The following is a 14,226-nucleotide window of genomic DNA, read 5'->3' as shown; positions in this document are numbered from 1 at the left end:
ATCAACTGGTCTATAAACACCATGCTGACAAACAGTAACAATGAAACAGAATTTATCCAATAGTTTAGAGTCTCATCAATTTTTATAGTGAAACAAAAGGCAAAGAGCACATAAGAAGAATCTTAATAGTATGTTAATCACATGTGGGGAAACACCATACACTAATGAAATTTGGTTTTAATAGACTTAGTTTTAAATCCCCACTGTCATTTAATAGCTGTGTGACTAGGCAAGTCTTACCCTCTCTAAGCCTCAATTTCTTTGTCTATAGTATAATCCAAGCTAGTTCATAAGGTTACAAGAAAAATCCAGTGAGATAAAAGTACCTGAAAATTACAAGAATGATAACTGGAACATGCTAACCATCCGATGCCTGTTTCAAACATACAACTGGGGCTACAAGTGGTGAGAATGCATTTTGTCTTACTACTGAAGATTCTGCAGCCTCTCTACCAATCTTTTGATACCCTTTGATGTTGGACCCCTTTGAAAAAGCCCACAAGAAGTGATCAGAGGTTTTGGATAATGACATCATAGCCTTTATTTACTTATCCTAATACACATGAAGGATATTGCTACAGCTGTGTTGATGTATGCACATCTTTCCTGAATGAGTCTCAGAATAAAGGGAAAACCTCCAACATCCAGAACATCTGGTTGATTTCCAGTGAGCTCCACGAGTTGCTCATCAGTGGAGGAACTGGCATAAGAAGACACAGCCAAACCATTTCAGCACCTCAGTGCTACTCAGTTTCAGTAGGGAGAATGTTGAGAGCATTTATCTTTATATATATAGAATACTTGATACAATATATAGTCAATTCAATGAATTGAGTTTTGGTCTGCATCCTAGATCATAGAGAAGACTGGCATACATCTATTCAAAGTACACATATGTATAAGATGTTATGCATGGGAATACACCAAAAATCAGAGGACAAGATCTGTACTTTATTATTTTTGTTTTCTACTCACGTTCACAGACAGGAAATGTATTATTCCAGAATACTCTCATTCCTTCTGAGACACACTGACTAGAAGATTGGCCACTTAATCGGTACCTTAAATAATAAGGGGTAGCAAATCATCACCAGAACAAATAAGTTTCCAGCTGCATGGAATTAATCACTTCTCTCAAGTATGCAGTATTAATGGCCTCTATTGTTTTTTTGAATCATCTCTGGCTTAAGGAAAAAGTCAAAGATTGTGAATCAGCTCAGCTATGTCATGACTTCAGACCATGTTAAAAGAAACAAACAAACAAAAATCCTAATGATAATATTATCTTTTTGAATTCTCCCTTTTCTCTTTGGTATCTAAATGTTAAAATACTCTTGACCATTTAGAAAGAAAAAACCTCAGTTCCTACAGACAAAAACATCAAAGACCTTGTTACCTAAGATACACCACAAAGTACCCCCTCTTACTGAACCCTCATTTTTCTTCATAATAGGAGCCTTAATTTTTGACCCCCAATTTTGCTTTTTCATATGATGAAAGGACAATTCCCAGCTCTCTCTGGCCATACACAATACATGCTGTTGGACAAAAATCAATAACATTTGCTTAATATTAGAATTATTAGTCATACAAGGTAAAGAAAATAAGAGGAAAAGTCATAAAGAGAAAAAAAATTAGCTATCTTTAAAGATCATTGTTTGCAAAGCTTAGCTATGAGTCATAAGTCTCAGTTCAGGCCCTCTCCCCTCACACTCACCCCTTATCACAAACAAATGAAACCACTGCCCCAAGCTGGAGATTAGGAGGAGTCACCACATGGCCATTGAGAAGTTGGTTTGGAATGGCATCGCATGATTTTGCTAAGAAAAAAGAGACAAGGCTGGCACATGAGGAGTCAGGAAACAGTTGAGTTTCCTTAAGATGGAATAAAGTTTTAGGCACCTTCACATTCAGGGGCTGCATAGCTCCAGGCTCCCAAGGATGTACACTGGATAGGGTTAGTTCCAATGAGGGTATAGCCAGGGTCACAGCTGTAGGATACTTCCTGTCCAATTGGAAAGAATTCCTTATCCAAGATGTTATAACTACCATGGTTGATATGTGGAGGTGGTAGACACCCTGAGAAGAGAACAGGACCAGAGGTCTTTTATTTCTGAAATAAGAACTTTCTCTTCTACAACATAAGCCAAGTTGAGGTAGGCAGAGGTGGGATGAAAGTGGTTATGTCAACACTTCTAAGTGTAGGGCAGAGACTCCTTTGGCTGGGGTGGAGATAAAATGGGACTAATGTGTTACTTTTTTAGATATGATGAACCATGAAACTCTCTGCTTTCCCTATCTTGATCTATGCTGGGAAACATGACACCCACTCATCAATTTCCATTCCATTTAACTAAAAAAGGTCTTGGATATTCTCTCATTCATATTGTAGCCAAGGGAACCTAAATATTGTGATACATTTTCACCATCAAAATGTACCTCTTTCTTCCTGCTGCCCCCAAACTAGATTGATAACATTTCTTGAGTCTTGTGGGAGGGCCTCCCAATGATGCCAGGTTTTTAGTAAGACAGACATTTCTTAATAAGAGTAGGATAGAGAGGGAGAATGGGGAAATGACCCAGTCTTAATTCTAGCCTTATTCCATAAAGGCCACATTTTTCAATATGAGAATGTATAAGGTCTACAATATTTTTAATCAAATTCTGACATCAGCCAATTTCCAATAGGATTGAGAGTTATTTTATTCTTGTTTAAATAAAACTGAATCAAATATACATTTTGGGGGAAAACAAACTCTCTTCATTGGTTCACTCTTTCTTTCTTTCTTTCAAACGTCTTCTAATTTGCCCTACATTAATGCAGATCTGGTACTGTCCCAGAATATAGTAAATCTCCTACTTCTTCAAAATTTAGTTATTACTTTCACAGTTTAGTTTAAAATTCTTTAATCAGCAGACCCAACTACCTATACTGTCTTTCTCCTTATCTTCTATTAAGTGCCATGCATCTATTTCTCTAAAAGTTTCCTTTTGTTTCTAGATCCTCAAATTTCAACACAACTCACCCTTAAAGCACTTTGGCAGTGGAGGATTCCATTTGCTGTTTGATTGGCACCATACTATGTGGCTGCCTTTCATGGTAAAGCCAGGCTTACACCTAAACATCACAGCATCATTTAAAGAAAATGAACGTCCAAATCCAGATTCCATAATTCCATTTTCAACTTCTGGAATTGGGCATTTGACTGGAAGAATACACTGAGGGGCAGGGCCACTCCAGATGCCAACTCGATTGTCTTTGCGGGTACAATATATTGACTTCTGACCCACAAGGTCAAACAGCTTTTTTCCATTTGGTCCAGTGTGGCACTTATAAGTCACCACCATTCCATAGAAAAAGTCCTCTCTACTGCTGCTGTAAAAGTCCCCATTGGAGAGGGCTGGGGGTGGCCCAAAAGGAATAGCTTTTGAGGGGTAGGTGGGAAAAAAGAGAAGGCATTTAAAGGTTGTACCTTCTGGGAATTTTGTCTTCACTCTTGCAAACCACACTTCAACTCAGCCAACAATTAACCCAGATTATCGAAATTCTGTATCCTCATCTTAAAGATGATTCTGAATAGGAAGTATCAAGGTAGAAAGATTCACGGACTGGCCTGATGAAAAGTCAAGAAACTATGATCTGATCACCATTCCTCCCACCCCTCACCCTAAAGTACAGAAAAACGGTTGTGGGAAACACCTAGGATGGCCAAACATTTTGGATAGAATAAAGATGCCAGTGTGTAATCTCATAACATATTTTAGATTTAAGCACTTATTCACTATGAAATAACTTATCATCAAAGAACAGTAGTCAAAGGAAAGTGTGGTGGGATTGGGAGATGGAGTAGAAGAGAAACCACAGCTCTGTGCCCAGAACGATCCAAACCAAGTATAACTCTCCTGGGTGCTCATTTTGATGTGTAGATGCCCAGTTTCCTTCTAGAAGGGGACAAGAGGAGGTACATAGGGTGCAATGAAGGAATCATCTTACTCACATTCACAAAAAGGCATGTCGTTATCCCAGGTTACAGTATTGTCTGAGATAATACATGTAGCAGATGAAACACCAAAAAGTCGATATCTAAAGACAACGAGATGAGTGATAACCTCCCAGCGAGATGGATATTTTAGGAAAGCTTAGTTCTTTTTCTACTGAAATGGCAAAGGATAGAATATCATATATGGCAAGTAAAAGATAGAATATCATGTATGACAAGTAAGGACTCATACAAAAAGTTTAATAATCTAAAGCCAAATGAAATTTGGCTCCTGGTCAGGAAGGCTGGAGACTTAAAATCAGAAGAATAGCCCAAATTTCTTTCTCATCTATAGAAGTGGATAATCTTAAAGAGTTATCTCTAGATCAGATCAGGATGGTGATTCTGTTTTTGCTTATCTATTTTTAAGGGTAGGTGGCAATTACTTGGATTTCTTTTGAAGAACTGACAGTTTCTTGTTGAAACCACTGTTCTAATACTCATGTATTCTGGAGATGTCTCCTGCCAACTCACCCTTGATCACAAGAAAATGTAATTGTTGACCCAAGCATGACACCCGTGGGTATGAGGACAGAGCCATGGGGGAGTTCTCCAGGACTTGTACATGATTTACCTATAATGGAGAACAAAACAAAACAGAATTTGGGACTGGAATTTGGGGGATGTTCTGTGTTTTATATTAAAACCAACCTGATTGGACTTGCCAACTAGCCTACTTACACTTAATCAAAACCAATTTTGACATTTACAAAACTTCTATCTTCCAAAGGATCAATCAACTTCAGAACACTATTTGTTTAAAGCATACACTCTATATTTCTGAGCATGGATGCAAACATTATTAGGGTCAATCATAGTTTACAATCTCTATTTCCCCTTTTTATAGTCTGTCAGTTGATGGCATCATTTACCAAGTCTGTGGCTTAAAAAAACCTCATTGTCATTACTTCCTTTCTATAACTAATCCTCTCCCCACCGCTCTTCATTCAAGTGGTAACCAAATTTTAGTGACTAGATTCCAGAAATCTCTCTCCAAATCAACTATTTAGTCATTGCTGAAATCTCTAATTGGATCATTGACTAACCAAATTTACCTTTCTAACTTTGGTCTCAGTTGGTCTAATACATCTTCTATACCACTGCACATAATATATTTCAGAAGCACAAACGTGGCCACGCCTCTTCCTGCATTTAAAAATTTGCAGTGACTTAACCATTATTTATCAGAAGAAAAAATGCATGGCTCATTACAAATAACCATCAGTCCACTTAATTAACTGCTATTCCCCACCATGCAACTTATACTCCAACCACACTGAATTACTATTTTTTCCAAAGATTCCCTGTTCTTTTGTACTTCTATGCTTTTGAATGTGCTGTCTCCTCCACCCATAATGCCTAGATTTCCCTAATTCTCCAAGATGGCCTTTGTTATTTACTTCTCTATGGTCTCATAGAACTTTCTCTCTACAAATAAAAGAAATTACATCAGATACAGCATTTATTTAAAAGCCAGTCTTCACAGCGGGTATAGGAGTTCCTCAAAGGCAGAGACTAACTAATTTTTGTGTATCCCCATCCCTATCACCTAGCCTAATGCTTAACACATAGCAGTTACTAAAAATATTTCTTGAATTGCATGGATAAGAATGAAATGACAACAGTGTTCTTTGTATACTAACTTTTAATCTTACTCTCACACAGTATAGAGACCATAGAACGAATTTATGGATCTTAAAGTATTAACCAAAGTTCTTATGAATAAAAGAAACATGGAGAACCCAGGAGCCCCCTTAATTTAAGATGATTTGCTAATTTGATGGTCTTTTATCTTGAACATGATAAATTAGCTCATAGAGATATGCTGATAAACCCAAAGATGCCTTTTTTACAGATTACTCACGTTTACAGAAATCCTGAGCATCTGACCACTTGGAGGTCTTTAGGCAGGTGATAAAGAATGACCTCTTGATATACCCAGGAAGACATTCATATTCCCAAGACGTCCCAACAGCAAACTCAGACTGATCACTCTTAACTTTAGGCTTAGCAAAATGATACCTTGGCAGGGGCTTACACTGACCTAGAGACAAAGACCACAGGAATATCAAAACTAGGAGAGACTGAAACTTCTACTCTGCTGCTGTTTTGTCATTACCCTGACAACTTTGATCTTTAGAAAGTAAACCTAAAATGCAGCAGTATTTTCTGGGGCAAACAACGGATCTTGCAGTATGGGTGCATATACAGAGGTAGAAGTTCAGAAGTTCCAAGACTTTTTAGGACAGACTTAGAGGAAGAACTAGAGAAAATACTTTTTTATAAAATTCCATAAAGATTCTGGAGTTTTTCCATCTTCTTACAGGTTCATTACAAAAATCTAAAACCTTATAAATAAAAACCTTCCTGGGATAGCACAGGGAACTAGTACCTTAGAGACCCCTAAGCACAGCACATGTATGACCCTCTAAAGTTATTTTAATGAATTCACATTACTCTGTTAATCATTAAATCTTTTGGTCCTAGCAAGATGAAAATATTTTCATTATTCTTCATTATTTTATTCCATTAATCTAGTAGAATCATATGCTCCCCTAAGAGAGCATAGTAAAGATTTCTGATGGGTACTAGATAAAAGGAACTAGTCGATTTGAGACAGTTCCCTATGATTAATAATATTATTATTACTATTAATGAATCATATTATACTAGGAGATGAGTAAGAAACTGTAACACCCATATATTTGAGGATGTACCTGGAAAAGTCATTTTTCTGGGCAAAGAGACCTTTGAATAGCAAATTTACAAATCTCTTTTTCAAACAAGTTTGAGACAGGTACAGGTGAAAGTCAAAGAATAAACATGAACTAAATGAACAACTGCAACACAGAGCTCCCAAGGTTGCAGCCAGACTCAGTCTTCCTGTGGCCTGACACTTCTGTTGGAGAAGTCATGGACAGGACCTAAGAATAGCCATCACTGTTGGGACCCAGGTATCACTGGTCTTCTTCTATTTCTCGCCTCAAGTCCTTTGGTTTTCTTCATTAACCACCGCAAACGTCTCCAAGTACATACCTGTACAGAACAGCAAGACTAAAGGGAAAGTAAAGGTTTGATCTCAAAGAAGACCAGTTTCATGACCCTGGCATTACTTGTGCCAATTCATCTTAGTTAAATTATTTAATCTATAATTACATAATGTGAATAAGGACAATACCAAGTACTTCTCCACAAGCAGGAAGACCAATTTAAATCTGTAATGGTGAGTAACAATGATGGGGACCAAGATGAAAGCAGCAAGAGCAGAAGGGTACTTCATAATGTTATCTTCTGAGGTGACACAAGATGAGAATTATACTTTCTGGATGATAAATAATGGGAAAATCTTATCCCCAATAAGACTTGACACTCTCTCTTTGGGGGGACAATAGTTTTTATTTGTAATGAATTGTCAAAAATCCAGGTCACAAGAATTTCCAACAGTCGTGTTCTCTTCCATATCAGAGAAAAGGAGGTTAGTCCATGAGCCATTAAGAAATAAAGTTTTTCTTAAGGGTCACTGCACCCTCTTCACATCCTTCTACAATCAAAAGAAAAAATTAGTGTAGATCCTGACTGTGTCTAAAATAGAAGACAGTGGTAAGACATTAACATGTGCATTTTTCAAACCATGTTAAAAATTGATTAAGTAAAGCAGTTTCTGGAGAACCAGGATGTATTTAACTCTATTTGGGGTTCAAGAGGCTTTACCTGGAATGGCTCAGAAATCCATTTGAAATGAATAAAGAATATATAAGGTAATAAAAATAAAACAGAAAGGTCAAAAAGCAGATAGGAGAAAAATTATGATTGAGAATGAGAATTATAATCAAATGCCTTACCACTGGGTTTCCTGGCTATTTGATCATTTTTTCAAAGACAGTTACACATTTTAACCAAGGTACTGTCCCAAACATAGGAGTATGCTGTGACCATTAGAAACAATGTTTTTACCCTCATGGAATTTATATTCCTATAGTGGGAGACAGGGACAGATAAATACCAATAAATATTATGTAAAGGAGATAACCAGAGTGATGTGTCAAAATGTAATGCACCAAGGGTAGGGGGCAGGGAGACATAGGACTTCAGCTATTATGGTTGAGGAAAGCCTATGAAGAGGAGACATTTGAGTTGTGACTGAAGGACAGCCAATCAGGTACAGCACTGAATAAAACATTTTAGGCAGAAGCCTAACAGCAGGGATGGGTTTGCTATGCTTTAGGGATAGACAGAAAGCAAGTATGACTGGAATGTAGTGATCATACCAATGGAGTGGTGGGAGACCAAGTTAGAAAGCTAGCAGGAGGGATCATATTAGATTTCTTAGGCCACATTAAGAAGTCTAAGTGGAAAAGTCACATGGCCTGATTTACCTTTTAAAAAGAATAGTCTGGCAAGTGAGTGAAGAATGCTCTGGATTTTTTTTTTTTTAGAAGTAGAAAGTGCACGTCTGGAGACTATTATAACAGTTCAGACAAAAATGAGGCTTGGACCAAATGCAGACAGTGAGAAGTGGATGAGTTTGGAATACATTTTAGAAGCAGAAACTTGGGATGCCTAGATGGCTCAAGGGGTTAAAGCCTCTGCCTTCAGCTCAGGTTATGATCCTAGCATCCAGGGATCAAGCTCTGCATCTGGGATAGATCTCCGCATTGGGTTCTCTGCTCAGCAGGGAGCCTGCTTCCCCTTCTCTCTCTGCCTGCCTTCCTCTCTGCCTACTTGTGATCTCTGTCTGTCAAATACATAACTAAAAAATCTTTAGAAGTAGAAACTTTTTGTTGTATTGGGGAGAGGGATAAGAAAATGGCAGGATTTAGTAACATCTTCTAAGTTACTTATGGTGACTTGAGCTACATGGCTGATGGTAATACCATGTCCTAAAGATGGGAAAGCACCATTGTGTGCGTGTGTGTGTGTGTGTGTGTGTGTGTGTGTGTGTGTTAAGGTGTGTGCAGAACTGGTTCCATGTTAGAGTTGGTATATTTAACACACTTATTGGGCCCCCACATGGACATGCATGAGGGCAGTTGGATGTACAAACTTTCCACTCAGTAGGGAGTTCAAGACTACAGATAATAAATGAGTCATCAACATATAAACAATATTTAAAACCATGAGATTGGATGAGATCTCTTAGGAAGAAGGTATGGAGAAAAGCAGAACAGGCCCAGGGCTGAGCGCCAACACCTTACAACATTTCAGATAGGGCAAAAGAGACCAAGAGTAATCAGAGAAATACAGAGAAAAAAAAAAAACCAGAGGGGAGTAGAAGTCAAATAACAGGAAGCCCTGTTTTGGATGATGAGAATGAAAATGGTGTTAAGAGAAAGGAAGTAATAAGCTTTTGTCAAAAGACTGAGAAGATAAGTAGAGAAAAAATGACCATTGGATATGCCAGCATGAAGGTCAGTAGTAACCTTGCTGATAGTAGCTTTAGGAGAATGTGGGGGAGAGAAGCCTGTCTGAGGTGGGTAAAGGAGATAAAGAAATGTGAGCAAGCAGTGGATGAGAAGTTTTGAGAAGAGGGATGACAAGGAAGAGAAGGGGTCATGAGAAGTCCCTGACCTGGTCCCATGAAGGATACACTGGAGCATATTTAACTGCTGGTAGGGATGATCCAAGAGAGAGGTACAAATGGGTGACAGAAAATGGGATGTTTGCAGAAGTCAAGTCCTTGCACAGGCAAGACAGGATGGAATGCAACCATAATTCAGAAGGAGGAGTTGACTGTTGTCAGGAGGAAATATATTTTTTCCCATTGTTACAGAACCCCTCATTATGTGCTAGTGTTGAGGGATTCATCAGGCAAGAAGTCAGATAAAGACCTTGCTCTCATGAACTTGTATTCCAATGAGAGAACAAACAACAAAGTAACAAAATGAACAAGAAGGTCTCATATGAGGACAGGTTCTCTGTGGAAAGTAGAACACGGTTGTGTGATAGAGTGTGACCAAGGTTCAGACTACTTCCGATGAATCAGAGAAGGGTGGGCAGGGGAGGTGAGACCTGAAAGTTAAGGAGACAGGCCAGAGACGGTATGTAGGAAGTGCACTTCAATAAACGGAAACCGTAGTCTAAACAAATATGAACAGCAAGAAGACCAGTGTGGCTGGAGCAGAGGGAGTAAGGGGAGAGAACAGAAAATTTCAGAGAGAGACAGAGACCTGTAGTCAAGGTTAAAGAGCTAATCACATCTAATGTGATGGGAAGCCGTTGGCAGGTTTTAAGCAGGGGAGAGAGGATCTGATCTCAGATGAAGGTAGATAACTGGTAAATAAGGGAATTCCTATTTAATGATTTTGTTTTCTTAGGGTAGGATGACATCCGTCTAGGCAAGAGTGAAATTTAAGAATGCAGGAAATTAGAATTGGTTTATGCAAATAAACAAAAGGAGAAAAGTGGGAAAACTCTCTAAGAAGAAAATTTGCTTCCTATATGACTTTGCTCATAGCTGTGTACCCTATAGACAGTTGCTTCAGAATCTTCCAGAGTACTTGTTAAACTCAGTTTCCCGGGCCACACCCCAAAGGAGGGAATCTCTGAAGCATGAGACAGAACCCAAGAACTTGGTGCTTTTTAAAAGGCATCTCAATTTCTCAAAAAATTAAAAATAGAACCACCACATAATCCAGCAATTCCACATCTGGGAATATATTGAAAGGAAATGAAAACATTAACTCAAAAAGAGATCTGTACCCACATGTTCTTTGCAGCATTATTTACAGGACATGGAAACCACTTTAGTGTTCATCAGTGGAGGAAAGGATAAAGAAGTTGTGGTATGTATGTATATATATAATAGAATATTATTCAGCCATTAAAAATGACAACATGGATACACCTTGAATTCACTATGATAAGTGAAATATGTCACACAGAAAGACAAATATTGTACGATCTCACCCATATGTGGTATCTAAAAACAACAACCAAACAAACCGAACACCCAGAACCACACCGAATTCATAAAGAAAGAGATCAGTTTGTGACTGCTGGAGGTGTGATGGTGGGAAGGCAAATTGTAGGAAGGTGATCAAAAGGTACAAATTTCTAGTTATAAGATAAATGAGCACAAGGAGATGATGTTCACCGTGAAGACTAGAGCAAATACTGCTGTATGATATGGAGGGAAATTAAGAGAATAGATTCGAAGGATTCTCACTACAAGGAGAATTTTTTCTTTTCCTTTTATTGCATCTAAATGAGATGACGCACACCACTCCTGGGGTGACCATTTCACCATATATGTAAATGAAATCATCGCGGGTATATACCTTAAACTTACACAGCAATATGTCAATTATTCCTCAATAAAACTAGAAAAATAAATACATTTTGTAAAAGGTACTTCAAGAGCTAGTTAAGCATCCTTCAAGTCAGGAACTGGCCCAGAGTCCAGGGATAGTCTAGGGAGGGTATATAATAGAAGCAATAGTCAGGAGGGGTGTGTGGGCAAAGCATGAGCAAAGGACCATGGGGGATAGTCAGGCAAGAAGATGAACAGTGTATTCATGATTAGAAACAGTGGAGAGTTGAGCGGGGGCATATTTAGATGGGATCCAACTACAAAAAGCTTGAAAGGCTGAAGACTTAGTTTTTTCTTTTTTTTAAATCCCACAGGCAGTAGGAAGTAAAGGAGTAGTATAATGAAAAAGTATATTTTAAACTTTTGGTCTTCACCATTGGCAAGTTGAAGGCTGGTATCAAGAGTGACACAGGTAAAACAATCTGAGGGGTTTGAAGTGGCGGGGGGGGTGGGAGGTTGGGGTACCAGGTGGTGGGTATTATAGAGGGCATGGATTGCATGGAGCACTGGGTGTGGTGAAAAAATAATGAATACTGTTTTTCTGAAAATAAATAAATTGAAAAAAATTTTTAAAAAAGAGTGACACAGGTAATCATAATACTTACAATTAGAATATTGGTGTAAGAATGCTAAGACAAATGACAGAAGCTATGTGACAGCTAATGTGCTGGAACAGTTGACAGGCAGACCTGATGGTTAAGTGTCTTGGAGTTCAGTGACCAGAGGGCAGCTCACACTGGTACTGAGAGGGGATGAAGAACTGGGCAGGGCTGGTGAAGAACCTGAGTTTTAATTGATAATATCCAGTAGGAACGGAATACTGATGAGAAGCCAGGTCTGGAACTGTGCCATGCAGATGGGTTAGGGAAAGTTGTGAACATAACGCTTTTTCAAAGGAAGTTAACACATAGGAGAGAGAAAGAAAGTTACTAGTCTGGGGAAATGTTCAACTAATAGGACCAAGAGAAATTTGGATGCAGGGAGCAGACAATTTGCTTCTATTGAAATCGAACCAATGTATCTCTACAATTAAGAAGCTGGGATGATCATACTTAAATGCCGGCTGCAGAGAAATGGGTCTCTACCAGTCTTAGGACTGATACTTAGTGGTCACAAGTAACACCCAACTTTCATTTGCCTAATTTCATGTCATATTCAAGGCAGCTCAGGAAGGTGGTAGTGCAGTTTACCACTAGCTTCATTTTACAGAAGAAGAAACTGAGGGTCAGGGAGCTATAAGACTTGCCAAAAGTCACCCAGTTATTGAGGTCTGCAGAGACCTTAACTAGGAATTCGCTGTATTCTGGAGATAATGAGAAAGTCACATTCACATGTAGCCAAGAGACTCTAATCTTAACAAACTACTATACTTCTGTAAAATTAAGTCACTTGGGGGGTAGGGTGGGGTGTTAATAAAGCTAGCTTTGTGCGCACACCTGCAGGTTGAATGAGACCTTCTGGAGCCCTTACCATTAAAGGAATAAGTAATATGAAGATGACTGTAGTTTTGATTCACATTACCAACGTTTCTCAATAGCTGCAGGTGTTTCTCATTTAGAATGTCTTTACCAGCAACACATCAAAGTTCAGAAACCATGAAAACCCCGCGTCGGAATCAGACATTATTCTTACTGGGGAAGTCAGCGGGAGGTCTTTCACACATCACGGGTAGGTTCTGGTTACTTGGCCAGCGTTAGCGCTTACAGACCTCAGGCAGAGAGCGATGAGCATCTGCTGGGTCCCGGGAGCCGAGAGCCCATGCAGAGCAGAGAGAGTGGCCCCAACCCCAGAAGGCGCACCAGGAGATCCTGGGGGTCCCCCAAAGCGAGCGGAAGGCTGTCAAGCATCCAGCACTGATCGGACCTTCTCGCTTATTCACTCTGCTTTGCACCGCCGCAGAGAGGCCGTCCCTGCCCCAGGCGTGTCCCTACCCGCCCCTCCCAGCTCACCGAGAACCCCTGGTGCGATGACAGCCAGGAAAACGCAGAGCAGGCCCGCAGCGCCCATGCCCCGGCGGGAGCCCCAGCGGCAGGATGCGTTGCGAGACACTCGAGCCTCCGACAGCTCCGGGAGCGGAGGGCTGAAGCAGGAGACAGCTGAAAGCTAGGGCACGGGGGCCCTTAAATAGAGTTTGTCGCCACGTGCTAGCTTTGCGCGCACACCTGCAGGTTGCCTGGGGCCCGACGCCAGCGCGTGTTAGATCCGCCCCGCCCGGGCTCTGGGGTGCGGGCGGGAGGGGGCGAAGGGGCCAGGGGCAGGGGGGCGGAGCGACTGTGACCCGGTCTTTGGCTCTGGCTCTAGCCCTCAGCGCTGTGGCTTTCCAACTTTTTTTTTTTCTTTTCTTTCTTTCTTTCTTCTTCTTTTTTTTTTTTTAACCGAACAATATCCTGCATCCACTTTTGTCTCTCTGGAGAAATGAAACAAGTTTCACAAAATAGTACTCACTCTTGCTAATCTATAATGCCCTCTCCTATTTTATTCTATTCTGTGCTATGCCATGCCATGCCATGCCATTCCAAAATTCTGGTTTGAATCCAATAAATTCATTTCAAAAGCTATTAAAGCTTCAAGTCCTCCGTTTAAAGAAACAGTTTACTTAGAAAGGAAATTTATAAATAGCAGCCACGTCTCCTCTTATGCCCTTTTTATTTTGAGGCAATTTCTACAGAATATTTCGAGAATGGTGTAAAGAATTCCCATATATCCATCATCCAGATTACCCAATGTTAACATTTCACTATATTTCTTTTATCATTCTCTCTCTCTTTACATAGAGATAGATAGCTATAGGTGTAATTACCTATATAGAGAGAGATCTAGATATATACACATATACATATATATGATTATATAATTATAATTACATAATTGTTACTT

General features: G+C 39.5%; 1 protein-coding gene and 1 long non-coding RNA gene across 2 annotated transcripts in view; one reads left to right on the top strand and one right to left on the bottom strand.

The window, feature by feature from the left end:
* Nucleotides 1–13,565, bottom strand: part of LOC116575705 (complement receptor type 2-like) — a 35,006-nt gene extending 21,441 nt beyond the window's left edge. The window contains 8 exon segments of the mRNA XM_032317111.1: nt 976–1,061; nt 1,718–1,820; nt 1,903–2,079; nt 3,027–3,425; nt 3,999–4,084; nt 4,515–4,614; nt 5,905–6,084; nt 13,299–13,565. Coding sequence (XP_032173002.1) covers nt 976–1,061; nt 1,718–1,820; nt 1,903–2,079; nt 3,027–3,425; nt 3,999–4,084; nt 4,515–4,614; nt 5,905–6,084; nt 13,299–13,356 — 1,189 coding nt within the window. The 5' untranslated portion in view covers nt 13,357–13,565.
* LOC116575708 lies at nt 9,359–12,996 on the top strand. Its single transcript, XR_004279922.1, has 3 exons — nt 9,359–9,448; nt 11,664–11,761; nt 12,887–12,996. It is a non-coding gene; the product is annotated as an uncharacterized LOC116575708 (long non-coding RNA).
* Nucleotides 13,566–14,226: the final 661 nt, after the last annotated feature.

The sequence above is a fragment of the Mustela erminea genome, chromosome 17 (genome assembly GCF_009829155.1).
Source record: "Mustela erminea isolate mMusErm1 chromosome 17, mMusErm1.Pri, whole genome shotgun sequence".
Lineage (NCBI taxonomy): Eukaryota > Metazoa > Chordata > Mammalia > Carnivora > Mustelidae > Mustela > Mustela erminea.
The sequence above is the reverse complement of the archived record's forward strand: the minus strand, read 5'-3'. Positions and strand labels throughout refer to the sequence as shown.